General features: G+C 39.8%; 1 protein-coding gene across 1 annotated transcript; it reads left to right on the top strand.

Moving 5' to 3' along the window:
- The first annotated feature begins 469 nt into the window (after positions 1-469).
- Positions 470-15,041, top strand: LOC148862874 (serine/arginine-rich splicing factor RSZ22A-like). Its single transcript, XM_088977017.1, has 6 exons — positions 470-566; positions 728-839; positions 10,575-10,663; positions 12,605-12,836; positions 14,247-14,366; positions 14,844-15,041. Exons 2-6 carry the CDS (start codon positions 751-753, stop codon positions 14,866-14,868), a joined length of 555 nt encoding a protein of 184 aa, XP_088833143.1. The 5' UTR covers positions 470-566; positions 728-750; the 3' UTR covers positions 14,869-15,041.
- Positions 15,042-16,264: the final 1,223 nt, after the last annotated feature.

The following is a 16,264-nucleotide window of genomic DNA, read 5'->3' as shown; positions in this document are numbered from 1 at the left end:
TTCAAGCAGCTCTTTGTTGAAGTTCATTTGGTGGCTTCTCGAGTAGCTTAGCTAATATTATTTATAGTACCTAACACTATTTATAGTAATATTATTTTGTTTATAATATAGTGAAATTCAAATAAAATAATATTATTATAAAAAATAAAAAGAAGTAAAAACCAAAATGATACATATGTGCGATTGCTCTGTATTTAGTACATGGTCATTTCTTAGATAAAATATGGTAATTCTTTTACATCAAATAAAAAATTAAGTTTTTAATATAATGATTTAAAAAATGAAAATTTGAAATACTTCATATTATTGGCCCTGTAATTAGTACGGGTTAAGTAACATGGTGATATTATCCACCGTCAAAAGAGCCTTTTCTCCTTTTCCTTTTAAACGGGAGCCGGGAGCGAAAGCGGATCATTCAACCCATTAGCAGCTTTAAAAAATCCGTACAACTTGGAAGTTGTTCGTATTTCAGATTTTCAGTAGCTCCGTCTCAAAATTACCATTTTCAGAGTCCTTCGCGCGTATTCTTGTTGATTGAAACTAAAACCCTATTGTTTTCTTTCGTGGTAAGCTCGGAATTTCTTGTATGTGATTTGAATTGCATTTCTTTTGCGGGCTTGCATGTAAACAATCAAGAAAACCCTAGCTCTTTCGTCCTCGTCAGAGAGGGTTACTGTTATCTTGCGAGGCTTGTGTAAATTTCATGCCCTTTTTCTTCGATCATTAGGCTACAGTTGGTCTGGCATAATAATGTCTCGAGTATATGTTGGGAACTTGGATCCGAGAGTTACAGAAAGAGAACTCGAAGATGAATTTCGAGTTTATGGTGTTCTTCGGAGGTAATCTTTTTCTATTTTTTATTCCTTCGATTTTCTATTTTGATAGACGAAAGGCAGAATTTGTTCGTCTTTATTTGTTTTAGGTTTCTGTATACCATGATAATTGGAATGTAGATAATGACTTAACATTTTTGTCATTGTTTCATTTTCTTACTATATTTGGTGCGCGTTGTTTATTTATTAATTTATTTTCTTTCCTGATAACCGTATCACGAATTCGAGGAAAACATATTTCGTTGTATATATGGGATTTCTCTTTGATGAAAGGTGCTATCTAAAGGGGGACTTGTAACTCAGTTTCCACAGCTGCTTTGATTATATTGAGCACGTTATTTTTCATTGTTAAGGACGAGAACGTTGGAAGCTTACAACCTTTGTGGTTTCAATCTCTCTCCCCTTCCATGGATGTCTTTAGGCAGAAATTATTGAAGCTTCTAACGTTTTTGACTTCAATGGGCACCTTTGCTAATGCTAAATCCAACACCTCCAACCACCATTTAAAGCCTTCGCTCACTGGACCTGGTCACTTCTCCTAAAGACTAAACATTTGCTTAGGAGGTTGCTCTTTAAAAGGTTTCTATATTTTTTTGATCAATAAGTTTTCTATATTTTCCATGCTCCATGAAAGAACAGGTACCGCAACAACTTGCCACCTATTTATCTATCATAAAACCCTTCACGGATTTGGCGTCATTTTATTGTCCAAGTTGTTTTGTGGGGGTTAAAATGTTGTGCATCTATTTGTGGGATATTCTCTCTCTTCTTGGTTAAAGTAACTGTTTTTTGGAAGACTTCTCTTTTGTTATTATGGCATTTTGTGTGTATCTCTTTATTTGTGTTATAGGTTAAGCGATAGATGTCATCAAGCCTAGTTAATTAATGTGCTCGATTGTCAAGGTGCAACAGTGATTATCAATAAAATAGTGAGTCCAAAGTTACCAATCAACAAAAAATAAAAATAGCGAGTCCTAAAATCAGACAGAAGAGAGAAGCATGTATACCCTAGAGCTTGCTTTCTGTTATTGTTATCCTTGATGCCCTTTTTTCTCTTCTTCTTTTAGTGGTTAGTGTTTGAAAGAATTAAGCTTGAGGATTTTTCCTCTCCTAGGCCAAGGCAAAAGAATCTCTCCCAACGAGGAAGATGGTTTGTGCTGGAGAAGGAGAGTTTTCACCAGTAAGGAAAAGGAGAAGGCTCTTAAAGGTGGAATCCGAAGAACTGCTGGTGGAGGAGATGCTTCATCATAAGGTTTTCACATTGAAGATTAGGGAAGGTAGAAAAGGGGCAGTTTTTCTGGTGGGGGAGGCGATATTTTGGTTCCAAACCTTCCCCGATGGAGCAGTGAATGTCAGTTGGTGCTCGAACTGGAGGGATAACTTCAAAACACCTAGCAAAGAATATTTGGCAAGTAGAAGAAGGAACTCAGGAGGCTGGTTCGTGACCTTGGAAGAGAGATTTGAAAAGGGGAGAAACAGATGATTATTATACCAGAAGGCAAAAATATGGGGGGTTGGATCGGGTTTGCTAATGAATTGCATCGATTTGTCACCAGTGTTCGAAGAATAGAGTTTCAAGGGTAGGTGGAGAAGCAAAAGCAAGAAGAAGATAGAATGATGGGGAGAAAGGTGGGACCGAAGGAGGAAATGAAGGAGAGAAGGAAAATACTGGAGAAGTTGGGGTTAGAAATTGATACAGAGGAAAATGAGAACACATTGGTCTCCCTCTCCACTCTTGTTCCCAAGATATTGTTGGAAGGAGAAAGTGAAGACTGGAGGAGAACACTAGTCCTCTCTGCGAAGAACAAAGTGGGAGATTGGAAACATGTCCTGGAAGAAGTTTCCAAGAAGTTGGGGTTGAAGCAAACGATCATCCTCATACCATTTAAAGAGAACAAGGCGATACTGGATGTGGGGTTGGAGAAGGTAGGTTTCACCACAGTTCAAACCAAGGAGGGCATTATAATGGTGGAGAACTGGTGTCCTTGCTGTAACTTGAAGACTTTCAACAATGGTGACTTTCGGTTGAAGCTGGTTGGCCTGCCTTTCAATCAATGGCGAAAGTGCCTACTGGAGAAAATTGCAGCTGCGTTGGGTGGTGTCTTCATCTCCTACAAGAAAACAAATCTGAAGGCTGCTGGATTGTGAATTGCAGGAGTGAAGCCTGACACAGTACCTCGGTCGTTCGAACTGTTAGCCAAGGGCTCATGGAGCAAGATATGGGTAGCGTCGGAGTTGGAAGCAGCATTATGGAATGGGAGTTCGAAGGTTGAAAAAGATGGTGACTTGGCTTGTTGAGTGACACGTGGTGGCGACAGAGAAGGCGCAAGACAGTTGCGTAAGAAACATGGTAATTTATGTACTGCTAAGGAAGTTGAAAAGCCAATAGTCTGGAAGGGTTGGATTCTAGAAAAAGAAATGTATTCAAAAAATGGGGTTAGGGAAGTGGGAGATTTCTCTTTTAAAGAAATACTAATGAATGGGGCTGGAGTAGAGAATGGGGTGGGCCCACTAGGGAGTAAATTAATCGACCAGACCTTAGACGAGCCAGTGGTCCGAGTCGGCTCAAACCTATTCAACTCGGCCCACTGAACAGAAAATAGGACAAAGGTGTCACATGATGCTTTAAGTCATCAAGTGAGGCAACCCGTGGGACCTTTGATAAACAGAACCAAGGGTCTATCATCGTCTTCTTCTTCTCTGACTTCGAACAGGAGGTAGAATGGGGGCGATCTGAGATGGAACCCATGGCCAAAGAGGGTGACAGAGCACCCTAATCCAAGATTTTCTAGGCAGAGAACTAGTACATAGATAGTTAGCGAATCGGATTGGTGTGACTCGGAGGAAGAATTAGTGTTTTCTAGTTCGGGTGAAAACTCCTTAGCTAGTTGCGACCAAGGTTTGGAACTGGAGCTGGGCGACATGGAAGCTTTTTTTAAGCTTAATCTAGATGAACAAGCTGGTCAGATTTAGTCTAGTCTGGAACTGTTGATAGCCATAATGTCTTCAAGTGCTGTAGAAAACTTGCCGTCAAAGGAGGAGGAACCAAACCAGAGCTATAGATAATGTCAGGGAGCATCTTTAGGATTGAGTGAGGCGAGCTAGGAGATAAATGCTGATGCACCAATCAAGGTTAAAGTGCCAGATCCAGGCCATGGCCATTTGATTCAGAAAGAAATTGACCAACTAGCAACACTCACTGAGTCAAGATCTGGGGATGCCATCTGTATGCTCTCACTGAGTCATCCTATTTTCATCCTAGGTTTACCAGGTATCCAAGGTAACTGTGTGAATTCGGTTTTGGTTACTAATGGTGATTGTGCTATCCTTGCAGACACTATAGTCGAGAACCATTTTCACAGAGAGCCTCAAAATACTGTAGGTGCCCAGACTGTCGGGGGAGCAAGGGATGTGGTGGGGGAGGTTGCAACAACTGATGTTGTGGGGGATAGCAGAGAGGATGATGGCAGGAAAACAAGGATGGTAGAAGATAGAGAGAAGGAAGTTGAGGATTAGGGGGAGGGTGAATCTGATGAGGAGTTAACACTAAGGAAGTGGGCTGAGAAGTTGGGGCTGAAAATTTCACATTTAGGCTCAGACAAGTCTCAGAAGAAGGGGTTGATTGAGAAGGAAAAACTAGACAAGAGGCGGGTAAGGGATATGAAAAAACAGAGAGGAGGGTGTGGTAAGAGGGTGAGGGGTGGTGGGATAGGTGGAAGGACAGGATGAAGATTAAAGACAAATTGGGGTAAATGCTGTGATGATGATATGAAGATCTTAAGCTGGAATGTTAGAGGGTTGGGGAGGGTAGCGAAAAGAAGAATCGTAAAGGAAGTGTTAAGTAGAGAAAAACCAGATGTGGTGATGTTCCAAGAGTCTAAGGCACAAGAGATTGATAGAAGGTGGGTAAGAAGTGTTTGGGGAGGTAGAGACATAGGTTGGACAATGGCCCCGTCGTGTGGTGCATAAGGAGGAATAGGCACTATGTGGAATGAGAATACGGTTGAATGTTTGGAGGAACAAATAGGTAGGTTCTTAGTGTCGTTAAAATTGCAGAATTTGGATGATAATTTTAACTGGGTGTTGACGAATGTTTATGGGCCTAATTCGTATAGGGAAAGGAATGAGATGTGGGAAGAATTGGCAGATGTGAGAGGTTTGTGGCAAGGCCCATGGTGCTTGGGGGGATTTTAATGTGATTAGACATACTGCCGAATCGAACAATCTAAGACAAAGGATAACCACTAGTATGAAAAGATATAATAATTTTATAGACACATTTGAACTGAAGGAAATCGGGACTAGACAATATAGATATACCTAGACTAACTGTCAGGAGAACCCGATGTGCTCAAAGTTGGATAGGTTTCTTGTGTCTTTGGACTGGGAGGAACATTGGAATAACATGGTGGGCAGGACACTACCTAGGGTCACCTCAGATCACTGGCCGATATGTATCGGACAAGGGTTGAACGACGAAGGGCTGATGCCTTTTAGATTTGAGAACATGTGGTTAACGGTCCTGGAGTTTATGCGTAAGGTTGAGGAGTGGTGGAAGGAAGATAACCCCCAAGTTGTGTGGGAAGGGATTAGATTTCGAAGGAAGTTTCGGAATTTAAAAGCATAAATCAAGGAGTGGAATCCGAATAAGTTCAGGAGGATAGAAGAGAGGAAGGCTTCTCTTATAAACATGATTGAAGAATTAAATAAAAAGGAGGTATCTGGCTCATTGGATGTAGGAGAAAGAGAGGAGAGATTTAATTTAAGAAAAGAGTTGGATTCTACACTCCTTAGAGGAGAAATGACTTGGAGATGGAAATCAAGAGTGCGCTGGATCAAAGAAGGGGATGGGAATGCAAAATATTTTCACATGGTTGCGAATGGGAGAAAAAGGAAGAATTTGATCTCTATGTTAGAATTGGAGGATTGCACTTTAACTAATCATGACGAGATTGCAGAGGCTTGGGTGGATCATTTTAAATCAATCTTAAGAAGGCCTGTCTCAAAAAGATGGAAGTTGGGAGGTTTTGATTGGCCAGTCCTAGAAGCTGCCGTTAGTAGGAGTCTGGAGAGAAATTTTGAATTAGATGAGGTGAAGGAAGCAGTTTTTTCCATGGACCGCTCTAAAGCTCCCGGGCCCGATGGATTCACTATGGCTTTCTACCAGGATTGTTGGGAATGGCTAAAGGATGATCTGATGCGAGTCTTTGTGGAGTTTTGTGATAGGAGGATTGTCAGTAAAGGGGTAAATGCCACTTTCATTGCGTTGGTTCCCAAGAAATCTGGTGCCTGCCACCCTAAGGATTTTAGGCTGATCTGGTGACAAGTTAGTATAAAATCCTTGCAAAAGTCCTCTCTATCCGGTTAAAAAAGGCCCTCCCGTCAATCATATCTCATTTTCAAGGGGCCTTCATCCAAGATAGACAAATTTCAGATCAAATACTCATTGCCAATGAGTGTGTGGAGGATTTCAAGGTAGCAAGAAGGAAGGGCATTGTGTGTAAGTTAGATCTAGAGAAAGCCTATGACTTGGTGGATTGGGAGTTCTTAGTTGAAGCTTTGAGGAAGTGTGGTTTTGGGGCAAGATGGTGTATATGGATTAAAGGATGTCTTCAATCTTCCCATTTTTCGGTGTTGGTGAGTGGTGTAGTTAAAGGCTTCTTTGGTGCACTAAGTGGTGTGAGACAAGGGGACCCTTTGTCCCCTTTCCTCTTCACCATTTTAGCTGAGGTCTTTAGCAGATTGATCTCGAGGGCAACGGAGGTAGGATTGTTAAGGGGTTGGAAAGTAGGAAGGGAGAGGGTGGTGCTAACTCATCTACAATTCACGGATGACATCATTATCTTCTCTGAGGCTGGTGATGAGTTAGGGGCAAGAAATCTGAGAATGTTGGTAAAACTCTTTGAAAAAGTGACAAATCTAAGAGTGAATCTCCACAAGAGCTAGGTGGTAGGGATCAATTTAGCACTATAAGAGCTTAATGTCTGGGTCGAGGAACAAGGATGTTTAAGCAGTGAGTGGCCACTCAAGTATTTAGGGTTCCCCCTTGGTGCAAATCTTAGAAGCATAGATTTTTGGAATCCGGTTGTGGAAAGGTTTGAAAAGAAACTTGTGGTGTGGAAGAGGAATTATATCTCTTTGGCTGGAAGGATTACTTTTTATCAAGTCTACCCTAGCAAATCTTCTAGTTTACGACCTCTCGGTGTTTAGTTTTGCCTCAAGCTGTGAGAAAGAAATTAGAGAGAATAATGAGGGATTTCTTGTGGGAACCGGGCGAGAAGAAGAAAGATCATTTAGTAAGATGGGATCTTGTAACTAGGAGGAAAGAATTTGGAGGATTGGGGTTAGGAAGGTTGAAGGAAAAGAACGAGGCTCTACTAGGAAAGTGGTTATGGAGGTTCCCACAAGAAACAGATAGGTTGTGGCACAAAATTGTGACTAGTATTCATGGGCTCTCTGAAAATGGTTGGGGTGCTGGAGTGTCTTATAGGGTTTCTAGTGCTTCACCGTGGAAAGCGATTCACAAACTCCTCCCATTGTTCCTTGATCATGTCAGGTTTGATCTCAACTCAGGTAACAAAGTCAAATTTTGGGAAGATGTTTGGGTGGGTGACTCTTCTTTAAAGACTTTATTCCCTTCAGTTTTTGCCCTGTCCCACTTTAAAGGAAGACCGGTTGCTGATTTCCTGTCCCCCTCTCCCTCGCAATCTGGGTATGCTTGGAACCTGGGTCTCCGCAGAAATGTGCGTGACTCGGAGTTGCATTTGGTGTCTGCTATTATTCAGTTGCTTGATGGGATTTGTATAGATTCTACCAAGCAAGACACTAGAATTTGGATTCCTAACCCCCTTGGTGAGTTCAGTTGTGCATCCTTCTTCAAAGCTTTGACTTCTTTTCAACCTGGGGTCCATTTTCCATTCTGTGAAGTCTGGTGTCGCCCTATTCCCCCTAAAGTGGGTGCCTTTTGTTGGAAGTTTACCATGGTGCAATTAACACCTGTGATCTGATGCAGAGGAGGAGGCCTGGCTGGTGCCTTTCACCTAATTGGTGTTGTTTGTGTGAATCTAATGGTGAAACTGCTCTTCATATTTTTGTTTCCTGTCCTATAGCTAGCAGCATAGGGGAGTGGTTCTTTTCTCTCTTTGGTTGCAGGTGGGATACCCTGGTGAGCCTGGGGAGTTTGTTTGAAGCCTCCACTTTCAGGTGGCCATAGAAGAAGGGGGAAAACCTTATGGAGATGCACACGGGCAGCAGTACTTTGATGTTATGGGAAGAAAGAAATCTGAGGATTTTTGAAGGGAAGAAAAGGTGTAAGGAATTACTGATGGAGGGGATTATGTTAAAAGTGACTTCATGAGTAAAATCAATGGAGTCATTCTTAGACTTTACTGTGAATGATATAATCAGGAACAGGAGGACTGTAGCTTCCTCGTCATCTGCTAAAAAGAAGGTAGTAAGAAGCTGCAATCCTCCTGAAGCGGGATTCCTCAAATTAAACTTTGATGGGAGCAGTTTTGGCAACCCAGGCATGGTTGGTATTGGTGGGGTCATTAGAGATGACAGGGGGAATGTAGTGGGGCTGTTTTCCGGCCCTATTGGGTGGGGAGACTCTATTACAGTTGAACTAAAAGCTCTGGTTTTCGGTATACAAAAGGCCTCGGAAATAGGTGTAAGGAAGTTGGTTGTAGAAGGTGACTCCAAAGTGGTGATAAGCTGGATGAAGCAGGATGGAAAGGCTCCATGGGTATTCAGAAATGAGGTTAAGAAAATTAATCACTCCACAAAGGATATGCAGGTTTTATTACAGTGGACTCCAAGAGCAGCAAATGGGTTTGTGGATCAGCTAGCAAAGCAAGGGGCTAACAGGGAACATTGTTTTTGGTCTCTGTTGTAAGTCTATAAAGCAAATTTTAGGTGGAATGTCTTTGGACATTGGGGTAGCCGAGACTACCCATTCTCTGTACTAATATTCTCTTTTTTAATAAAATCATTTTCACTGATAAAAAAAAAAGAATTAAGCTTGAGTGACTCTTATGCCCTTCTGGGTTAATAATAAAAGGAAAATCAAAATTGCTTGTTAGTGGTGTTATCAGCACACCTTGAAAGTAAAGGCTATAGCCGTGCTGACACTGGGCATTTAGCATGACAGTTCTTGTACCACCTGGATGGGGCTCAATTGATCCAAGCTGAAGAAAGCAAAAAACTTGCTAGTTAACCCTCATAAACAAGATACCAGAAGAAAGGATACGCCTTATAAGGAGTTTCCACTTTGACTTTCTTTTTTTTTCCTGCTTTGGAAAACTATCTATTAATTTAATATTATTTACCATTTCTGGAGAGATTAATATTTGGCACCCTTGCTTTGTACTTCTAGAAGGGCTGCATGGCGCTGCCTTAAATTTTCTTCTTCTTTTTTTTGTTGTTTTAATATAACATACAGTGTTTCACATGAACTTCTATAAAATACTTCATGTTATTGTTGTAATGATAATCCTAAACTGGAGAGCTATCACTACAAGAATATATGACTAGATATTTGGCTTCTAGAGTGAACATCTTTTTCAGATCTGTCCAATGAACTACCAATTCTTTGGTAGACTGTTTGGCTAGAGTTGGTGTTAAATGGAGGAAGTATATTGGTATTCGGCCATGCATAGATGGACGTTGGTTTCCTTATGGGGATTTACAATTCTACTTCATTGATGTTGAAATTTCTTTTTCTTCCTGTGTAAAGCTCTAGGTTTTTGTCCTCCATTCTCCCCCATTTCCCACCTTTTTATATTAATAATTTGATATATCTCTGTTGTTACTGTAAAGGAAAAAAACAATCCTAAATAACATGCTAATAATGGCTTTTATAGTCATAGTGATTAATGGTAGTTTTATGACATAACATTAAAGTAAGACATAGGTCATATAAATAGAGAAAAAAAAGCAGACAAGGAGAAATGAAATGTCTGTTGGGGGAAACACAGCATGTTGTTTATATGAAGTGACAATACAATCATTATAGAGCTATACTAGCTATTGTGAATTCAAGCTTGTGTATGAAGCTTCATAAAAATGATTGAGCATGGTCCAACTCTTGAAATCAAAGTTAAAATGAAAACTATAGGCTTATGCTAAGGATCAGTTATTAAGGCTCTCTTTCTTACGTGATTGTTAAAAGAGATGAACAATGAGAAAGCATATGTAGAACTAATATGTAACCATTAGTAAGTCCCCAGTCCAATCATTTCTCTCTGCATGACAATGTGAAACATGCAGCTTTTTCCCTAAACATCTAGTTGAAATTCAGATATCTTCCTTGCAATGTCTTTATGATCTTCAAAGGAGGGTTGCAAATCCTTTGATGAAATCCACAAGGGAAGAGATATCAACTTTTGGCAATCTTCTAACAAGTTCACAAACATAGATTGAAACCTGCAGAGTTTGGGAAGAAAAAAGCAAGGAAAAAGACAACTTTTGGCCAAGGCATTGCTGTTCATTCTTGACACTATGTGTTGCAATTTTATTTCTTGGGCCTACCCCATGGAGGACAGCCTTGTTTTCATTGGTTTTCCTCAACATTCGAATTTATGTTTCTTAAGTCTATTTCTGTACTTGGTGTTTTCTGTTGGTTTTATATTTTGTCTGATTGAGCATATCAACAGAATCTTTTTAGTAGTGTGTTAATATTGATTTCAAATGATACATCATTTTTGTTTTCACCTCTATCTATCTTCGCTGAAATTAATGCAGTGTCTGGGTGGCTAGAAAGCCACCGGGTTATGCATTTGTTGAGTTTGATGATCGTAGAGATGCTTTGGATGCAATCCGTGGATTGGATGGTAAGTAGAAATTATACTTTTTCTAGTTAAGTTGTTTATCTTGGTGCTTTGCCCACAATAATTATGTCTATTAGTTCGTATTTTCATTTTGATTTTATTTAGTGTAATATTTTTGCCAGCTAACTTTCATTAGATGATTCTGTAGTTTTGACTCCAATCCTTATATAACTTGTTTTATTTGCTGCTCATGGTTAACATTCTCATTGTTCATCTGGGAGATTTACCTTTAAAGATGGTTTTTGATGTCAGTGCTGATGGCCAAAATGCAAATTTGAGAGTCAAAAGACTTTTCCCCTCATGCTTGCTGTAAAAGCAATCATGCATCTTAAAACCTTTTTGGAACCCAAGCACTCTTTTTATACAAAAAGATAAAGAAACCTATGTTGGATTCTATATTCAAGACTGAGATAAACATATGGACTGCTTTAACTAAATAAAATAAACACTTAACTAAATAAGTTAAGTTGATACAGAAACATGCTGGTCCAACAAATCATGAAGAGATCAAGAACAACTTGGATTATAGTTATTGTCACTAAGAGAAAGATGTCCAAGGACCCTGAAACCAATAATGAGATGTAGGGTTCTCATGCAGGACCTGATAATGCTCCAAATATGCCCTCATAGACCTACAACTGTAGATTTTTGTAGACTGGGTTTGTAAATTGCTTCCTTCAAAAAAACCTTCTTGATATCTATCATAATAAATCTACTTCCCCCGAAGTGGCATTCTGCCTACTCTGCTGAAATTGGTCGCTGAAAACTGCTTCATATGTTTCTCTCTACACTTTGAGAAAAGCTTTTGTTCAAGTAGGTTAATGTCTACAGGCATATTTTATGTAATGTGAGTTTTGGATGTTCTAATTTCATTCTTTTAACAGTTGATATGTTGCAGTAGGAATTTCTGATCTATCAAAAGTTGTACAGATGAACTGGTTGATATTGTTGCCTGCATTTCTATCAATATTTATTTTTGATGTTTATGTTTGCCTGTATGTACTGCCTGTTGAGAATGCAGGTTCGGGTTTGAGAGTATCCACTCCGTGCAACAAAATGCCAAGGGTTAGTACCTTATCTGGTGCACTCACCCAAGACCTTGGTTAGCTGGGACCATAGTTGTCAAGGTGACACCTAGGTGACAAGGCACCCATGGAAGGTCGCCTCACCAAAGCACCTAGCTATTTTTGTACAAGGCACCATAAAATATTTTTATATTTTTATGATATTTTAGTCATATAATATTACAATAGACATTATTAAACTAAATATATTCATATTGTAGGTTTATGATCATAGTTCATATACTAGCTTCTCTTTTATGTTCTTTTTCATTTGGATTCAATTGACACACAAGTAGTGGATGCCTCTTGAACTCTTGAAGACCTCAAAGCCTGAACTAAGAAGCAAGGGAGAACTTGAACATTTCATCCAATCAACATACATGATTCTTCCTGCTCATGAATATGTTGATTTTTCTATGTTTTGGTTTGAAGTTTATAATTATTAGTGAAAGATGATTCCTGGTTGCTATGAAACTTGGGGAACTACCCTAGGATTTAGGGTTTTGTTTAAAAAGAAAAGATCCTTCGCCTAATTGATGCCTAGGTGGCTGCCTAGGTGACTAGGTGTTTCCCATGTTGGCTAACTTCACCTTGGTGCCTTGAAAACTATGGCTGGGGCTGATATTGGCATACATATGCAGACAGATGAGGTATACACCTCTAGGTGTTTAATTTATTCTTATATAACAATTGAACCTTGTTTTCAAATGGTGTCCTGCCATGAACTGTTAGATAAGTATTTTCTTTCCAAAATAACATCAGCATAAATGCATATATTGTGTTTATTTGGCTGGGCTGGAATTGTTTTTTCTATTTTTTCACTCGTGTTTTGGCTACTGCTTACTGGATGCTTTTAGTTATTAATATAGTATTTTAACAGGGAAGAATGGCTGGCGTGTGGAGCTTTCTCATAATTCTAAGGGAGGTGGTGGAGGCCGTGGTGGTGGTGGACGTGGCCGTGGTGGAGGTGAAGATTTGAAGTGCTATGAATGTGGTGAACCAGGTCATTTTGCTCGAGAGTGTCGCTTACGAATTGGGTCACGAGGCCTTGGAAGTGGACGGCGTCAAAGCCCCAGTCCACGATACCGTAGGAGCCCAAGTTATGGTCGTAGGTATGTTTCAAGTTTTCTCCATAATACATGTTGTTCAAAGCAAGGATTTCGATGCGTATCAGGTCATATCGGCTGATATGTATCGTATCAGTGACCTCCCAATACACCCCTACAGTGGGTGTTTTTGGGGTCTGACCTAGTTCAGGGGGTAGATGGGCCTTAAACCGACCCCTCTGAACCAGGTTGAAAAAAACTAAAAAAAAGGAAGTGAGCCTTGATACAGTCCGATATTTTGAACCTTGGTTCAAAGTATTTATTTTACATATTAGCTGCTTGTATTATGTAATTTTTAACTCAAAGGAAATTTTAGTTATTGTCATGTGAAAGTAAGCAAGGTTATTAGGAATTAGGATTTCTTAGTAAGTTGCTTATAGAATTCAAGTGTTGATGTTAAAATGGTTCTCTTAGGAAAGTTCATATGGTTCATAGTGATTCAGCCTAGGAGACTTTATGTAGTTAAGAAATCTTCAGTTTAGAATGCTTTTTGTAAGACTGAGACGTTAACCTCCTTGCATTCTATGATGTTGAGATATGGATAATGGTATGGGATATGTGGATATGTGGATTCAGCTCCTCTTCTTCTTCTCCCCCCACCCCCAAAGAATTCCTGATCTGGTTAATTTTTGGCTCATGTGTACCAATTTCTCATTTATGTTATGTAGGAGTTTAATTTTCATATAAATTTCTAAATTTTGGGGGTATCTTTTTTAAGGGGAAAAAAGAAAATAGATATTTAGATGAGATAAAAAGGATTAGATAGTAGTACAATACTTATACATTTCCAACGTGCAGCTTCTCAATGTACACGGGTCATGGGCTGATGTAATTTTTTGATTTCTTTAATACGATACTTTCTCAAAAAAGGTAATTCAATAGAATTAGGAAGATTTGTAAAAGGATTAGAAGTTTGAGAGTGAGGTAATATAATTTAATCCTGGTGGAATAGGGGCTATTTTTTACAAAAGAAATTTCTATTAGATAAAAGAAGGGTGGGCCATTACTTGAATTGGTAAAACCTTTGGCTGACAAGTGCGAGAAATATCTTCATTTCTTAGAGTGGTCACTTTGCTTTAAAATGCTGGAGGATAGACCCATGTGACCGTGTGTGGTCCACCCCTCCCATGACCGTGGGTATCCAGGACTAGCATTGGGTAATATATTTTTTTAAACCTTGACGGGAACCATTAATTATGAGGATTGACTGTTGATCTCCTTTAATGTGTATGCCCTAGGTAGACAGGCTGTCCTTTATACAGGTTAATCATCTTGTTTGTGAAGTTTCCTGTAAAGTGTGAAGTGTAAATGCTACTGATTAAAGTTGAAAGGATTTCTGTGCGGTGTCATACTGCATGGATATTTCAGTTTATTGATTTTGCCAATATAAAAAAAAGGGCATTTTTTATGCTACAGGAGTTATAGCCCTCGAGGAAAAAGATCTCCACGACGTCGCAGCATAACACCACGCCGTGGCCGCAGCTACAGCAGGTCCCCACCATATCGCCATGCTCGTGATTCGCCTTATGCTAATGGGTATGCCACTGTTCTATTCATCTGTGATTCTCTTACATGCATAATCATTCTTCCCCAAGGCCAAGACTGTTGAGAGTATGAAGCCATTTAGTAAATGGCCTGCTTTGCAGTTAAGCCTTCAAACTGGTACAGCAATTGATTGTCTCATAGCACCTCAATGTGGATGATCACATCCAAAGTCTTGATGGTAGTCATGGCCTAACCTGCTCACTTTGTATTAGATTTGTCAATAGGAAATAGACGGTACACCCACTCCCCCAGAAAAAAAAAAACAGAAAGAAAATAATAAGGAAAGAATTGTGGTATGATTTTAGTGCTCAGTGTAATTTTGCCCATTTAGTGGGTGACTGAAGTTGCAGTATAGGTTGAAATTTTGTTCTACCAACAATAAAATGGTTAAATTCCCCAATTTCTTCATGATTCTTCTCTCTAGACAATGGAATCCAATATATCCTAATGTCTGATCTATGTTTACAGAGATCAACGCCGGAGTCGGAGCTGAAGTATATTGTCTCACAACTCTATCTTGGCAATTCTGTAGTATTAGTAGGAATGGTCGTCAAAATCGATAGAAAAATGACTGGTTGACAAATTAGAAAAATATTTATCTTGGGTTTGTTTGGAATTCTTTTCGCTTGAGTAAATGGCTTCTATATATTTCTTAGCTGCCAAAAAGGGGTGCTTTAACTCAAATTTGCTCGGACATGTTCTCTTAAGCATACTGAAACTTGGAGAGGTTAGCTGCCAAAAAAAAGGAGAAGAATAGAAGAAGGGAGAAACCCTTGTGCAGTTGCGTCAGAAGAAGAAAGAAAGAAAGAAGAAAAAAAAGGGGGAAAAACCACCTTAATAGCCGTTTCAATGGAAGTTGAGCCGCTGAGGAGAGCACGATTCATTTGTAGTTCTCACTTCGTTTGAACCACGAATAAGAAAAGAGGGAAACCCTCTACTCTTTGACTCCCACGGTCCCACCCCAAGTCCCTATTCCCTAATGTTCTTTCATCTTTTTACATATTTTACCCTATTAGAAACCCTTAAACTCAAGTCTTTGAAACGGGATCTGCTCCTCACACATGGGTGTTTCACAGGCACATCCACTCTGCATTGAAAACATCTTTCATGAATAATAACATGAATGATAAGATGTGCATGTGAGGTCGGTGTGAGGCGCCCTGTATAAGGAGCAGATCCCGTTCCAGGTTTTTTAGGGTACTGCCTCAATTATTCTACCGCCCTGCAACATCTTGAAGAGGTTACCGAGGCCATGCATTTTTTTGGCCGCCTCACCTTGGATGCCTTTTAAAACAATAATCACAATTCACACAGGGGTAGCCAACTAGCCATAGAAGAGTGGATATGGGCCCAAAATTTATGGGCGAATTGAACAATAAAAACATCATTTCAACAATAAAAGTGGCGTTAGGATCCACTCCAGCCTTTTATTGCTCCGAAACTCTTATCTTCAGTTCTTGATTCGTGAACATAAAAAGAAACCACACACTACTGGCCGGAAGTGAAGTCATGGAGTCCATATCTCACGTTTGAAAGCTTGACCAATCAAAGCCAACCTTGTGAATATTGACTTATTGATAACTTTTCAATTTTTCATAGGCGAGCGTACGCACCTGGCGTCAAGTGCGTAGATCTGGCACTCGTTTGGGAGAGCTAAGCTGAGTATTAGGTTCAGCTGCTTTAGGGCATGCGATCTTAAATTCTTAACTGGTTGAAGGGACGCCCAAAAAATGGCCTGCTGTCAGAGTGACACCCGATCTGGTTTATTCAGAGTTTCCTATCATCTCAGAAGCCGCTGAGCTTCACGAATGGGGTATTATTTTTCTTTTTTTGGGTATTGGTGCTAGGCATCATTAATAACTTCCCTGACCCCTTTTCCCTCAAAAGTG

The sequence above is a fragment of the Nelumbo lutea genome, chromosome 3 (assembly GCF_056320005.1).
Source record: "Nelumbo lutea isolate HS-2025 chromosome 3, American lotus-T2T, whole genome shotgun sequence".
NCBI classification, from domain to species: Eukaryota; Viridiplantae; Streptophyta; class Magnoliopsida; order Proteales; family Nelumbonaceae; genus Nelumbo; species Nelumbo lutea.
Note: the sequence above shows the minus strand (reverse complement) of the source record. Positions and strands in the feature narration are given on the sequence as shown.

Coding starts and splice junctions, on each gene's coding strand:
- LOC148862874 (XM_088977017.1), top strand. CDS start 751: ATGTCTCGAGTATATGTTGGGAACTTGGATCCGAGAGTTACAGAAAGA. Junction 840..10,574: donor GTTTATGGTGTTCTTCGGAG/GTAATCTTTTTC, acceptor AAATTAATGCAG/TGTCTGGGTGGCTAGAAAGC. Junction 14,367..14,843: donor GATTCGCCTTATGCTAATGG/GTATGCCACTGT, acceptor CTATGTTTACAG/AGATCAACGCCGGAGTCGGA.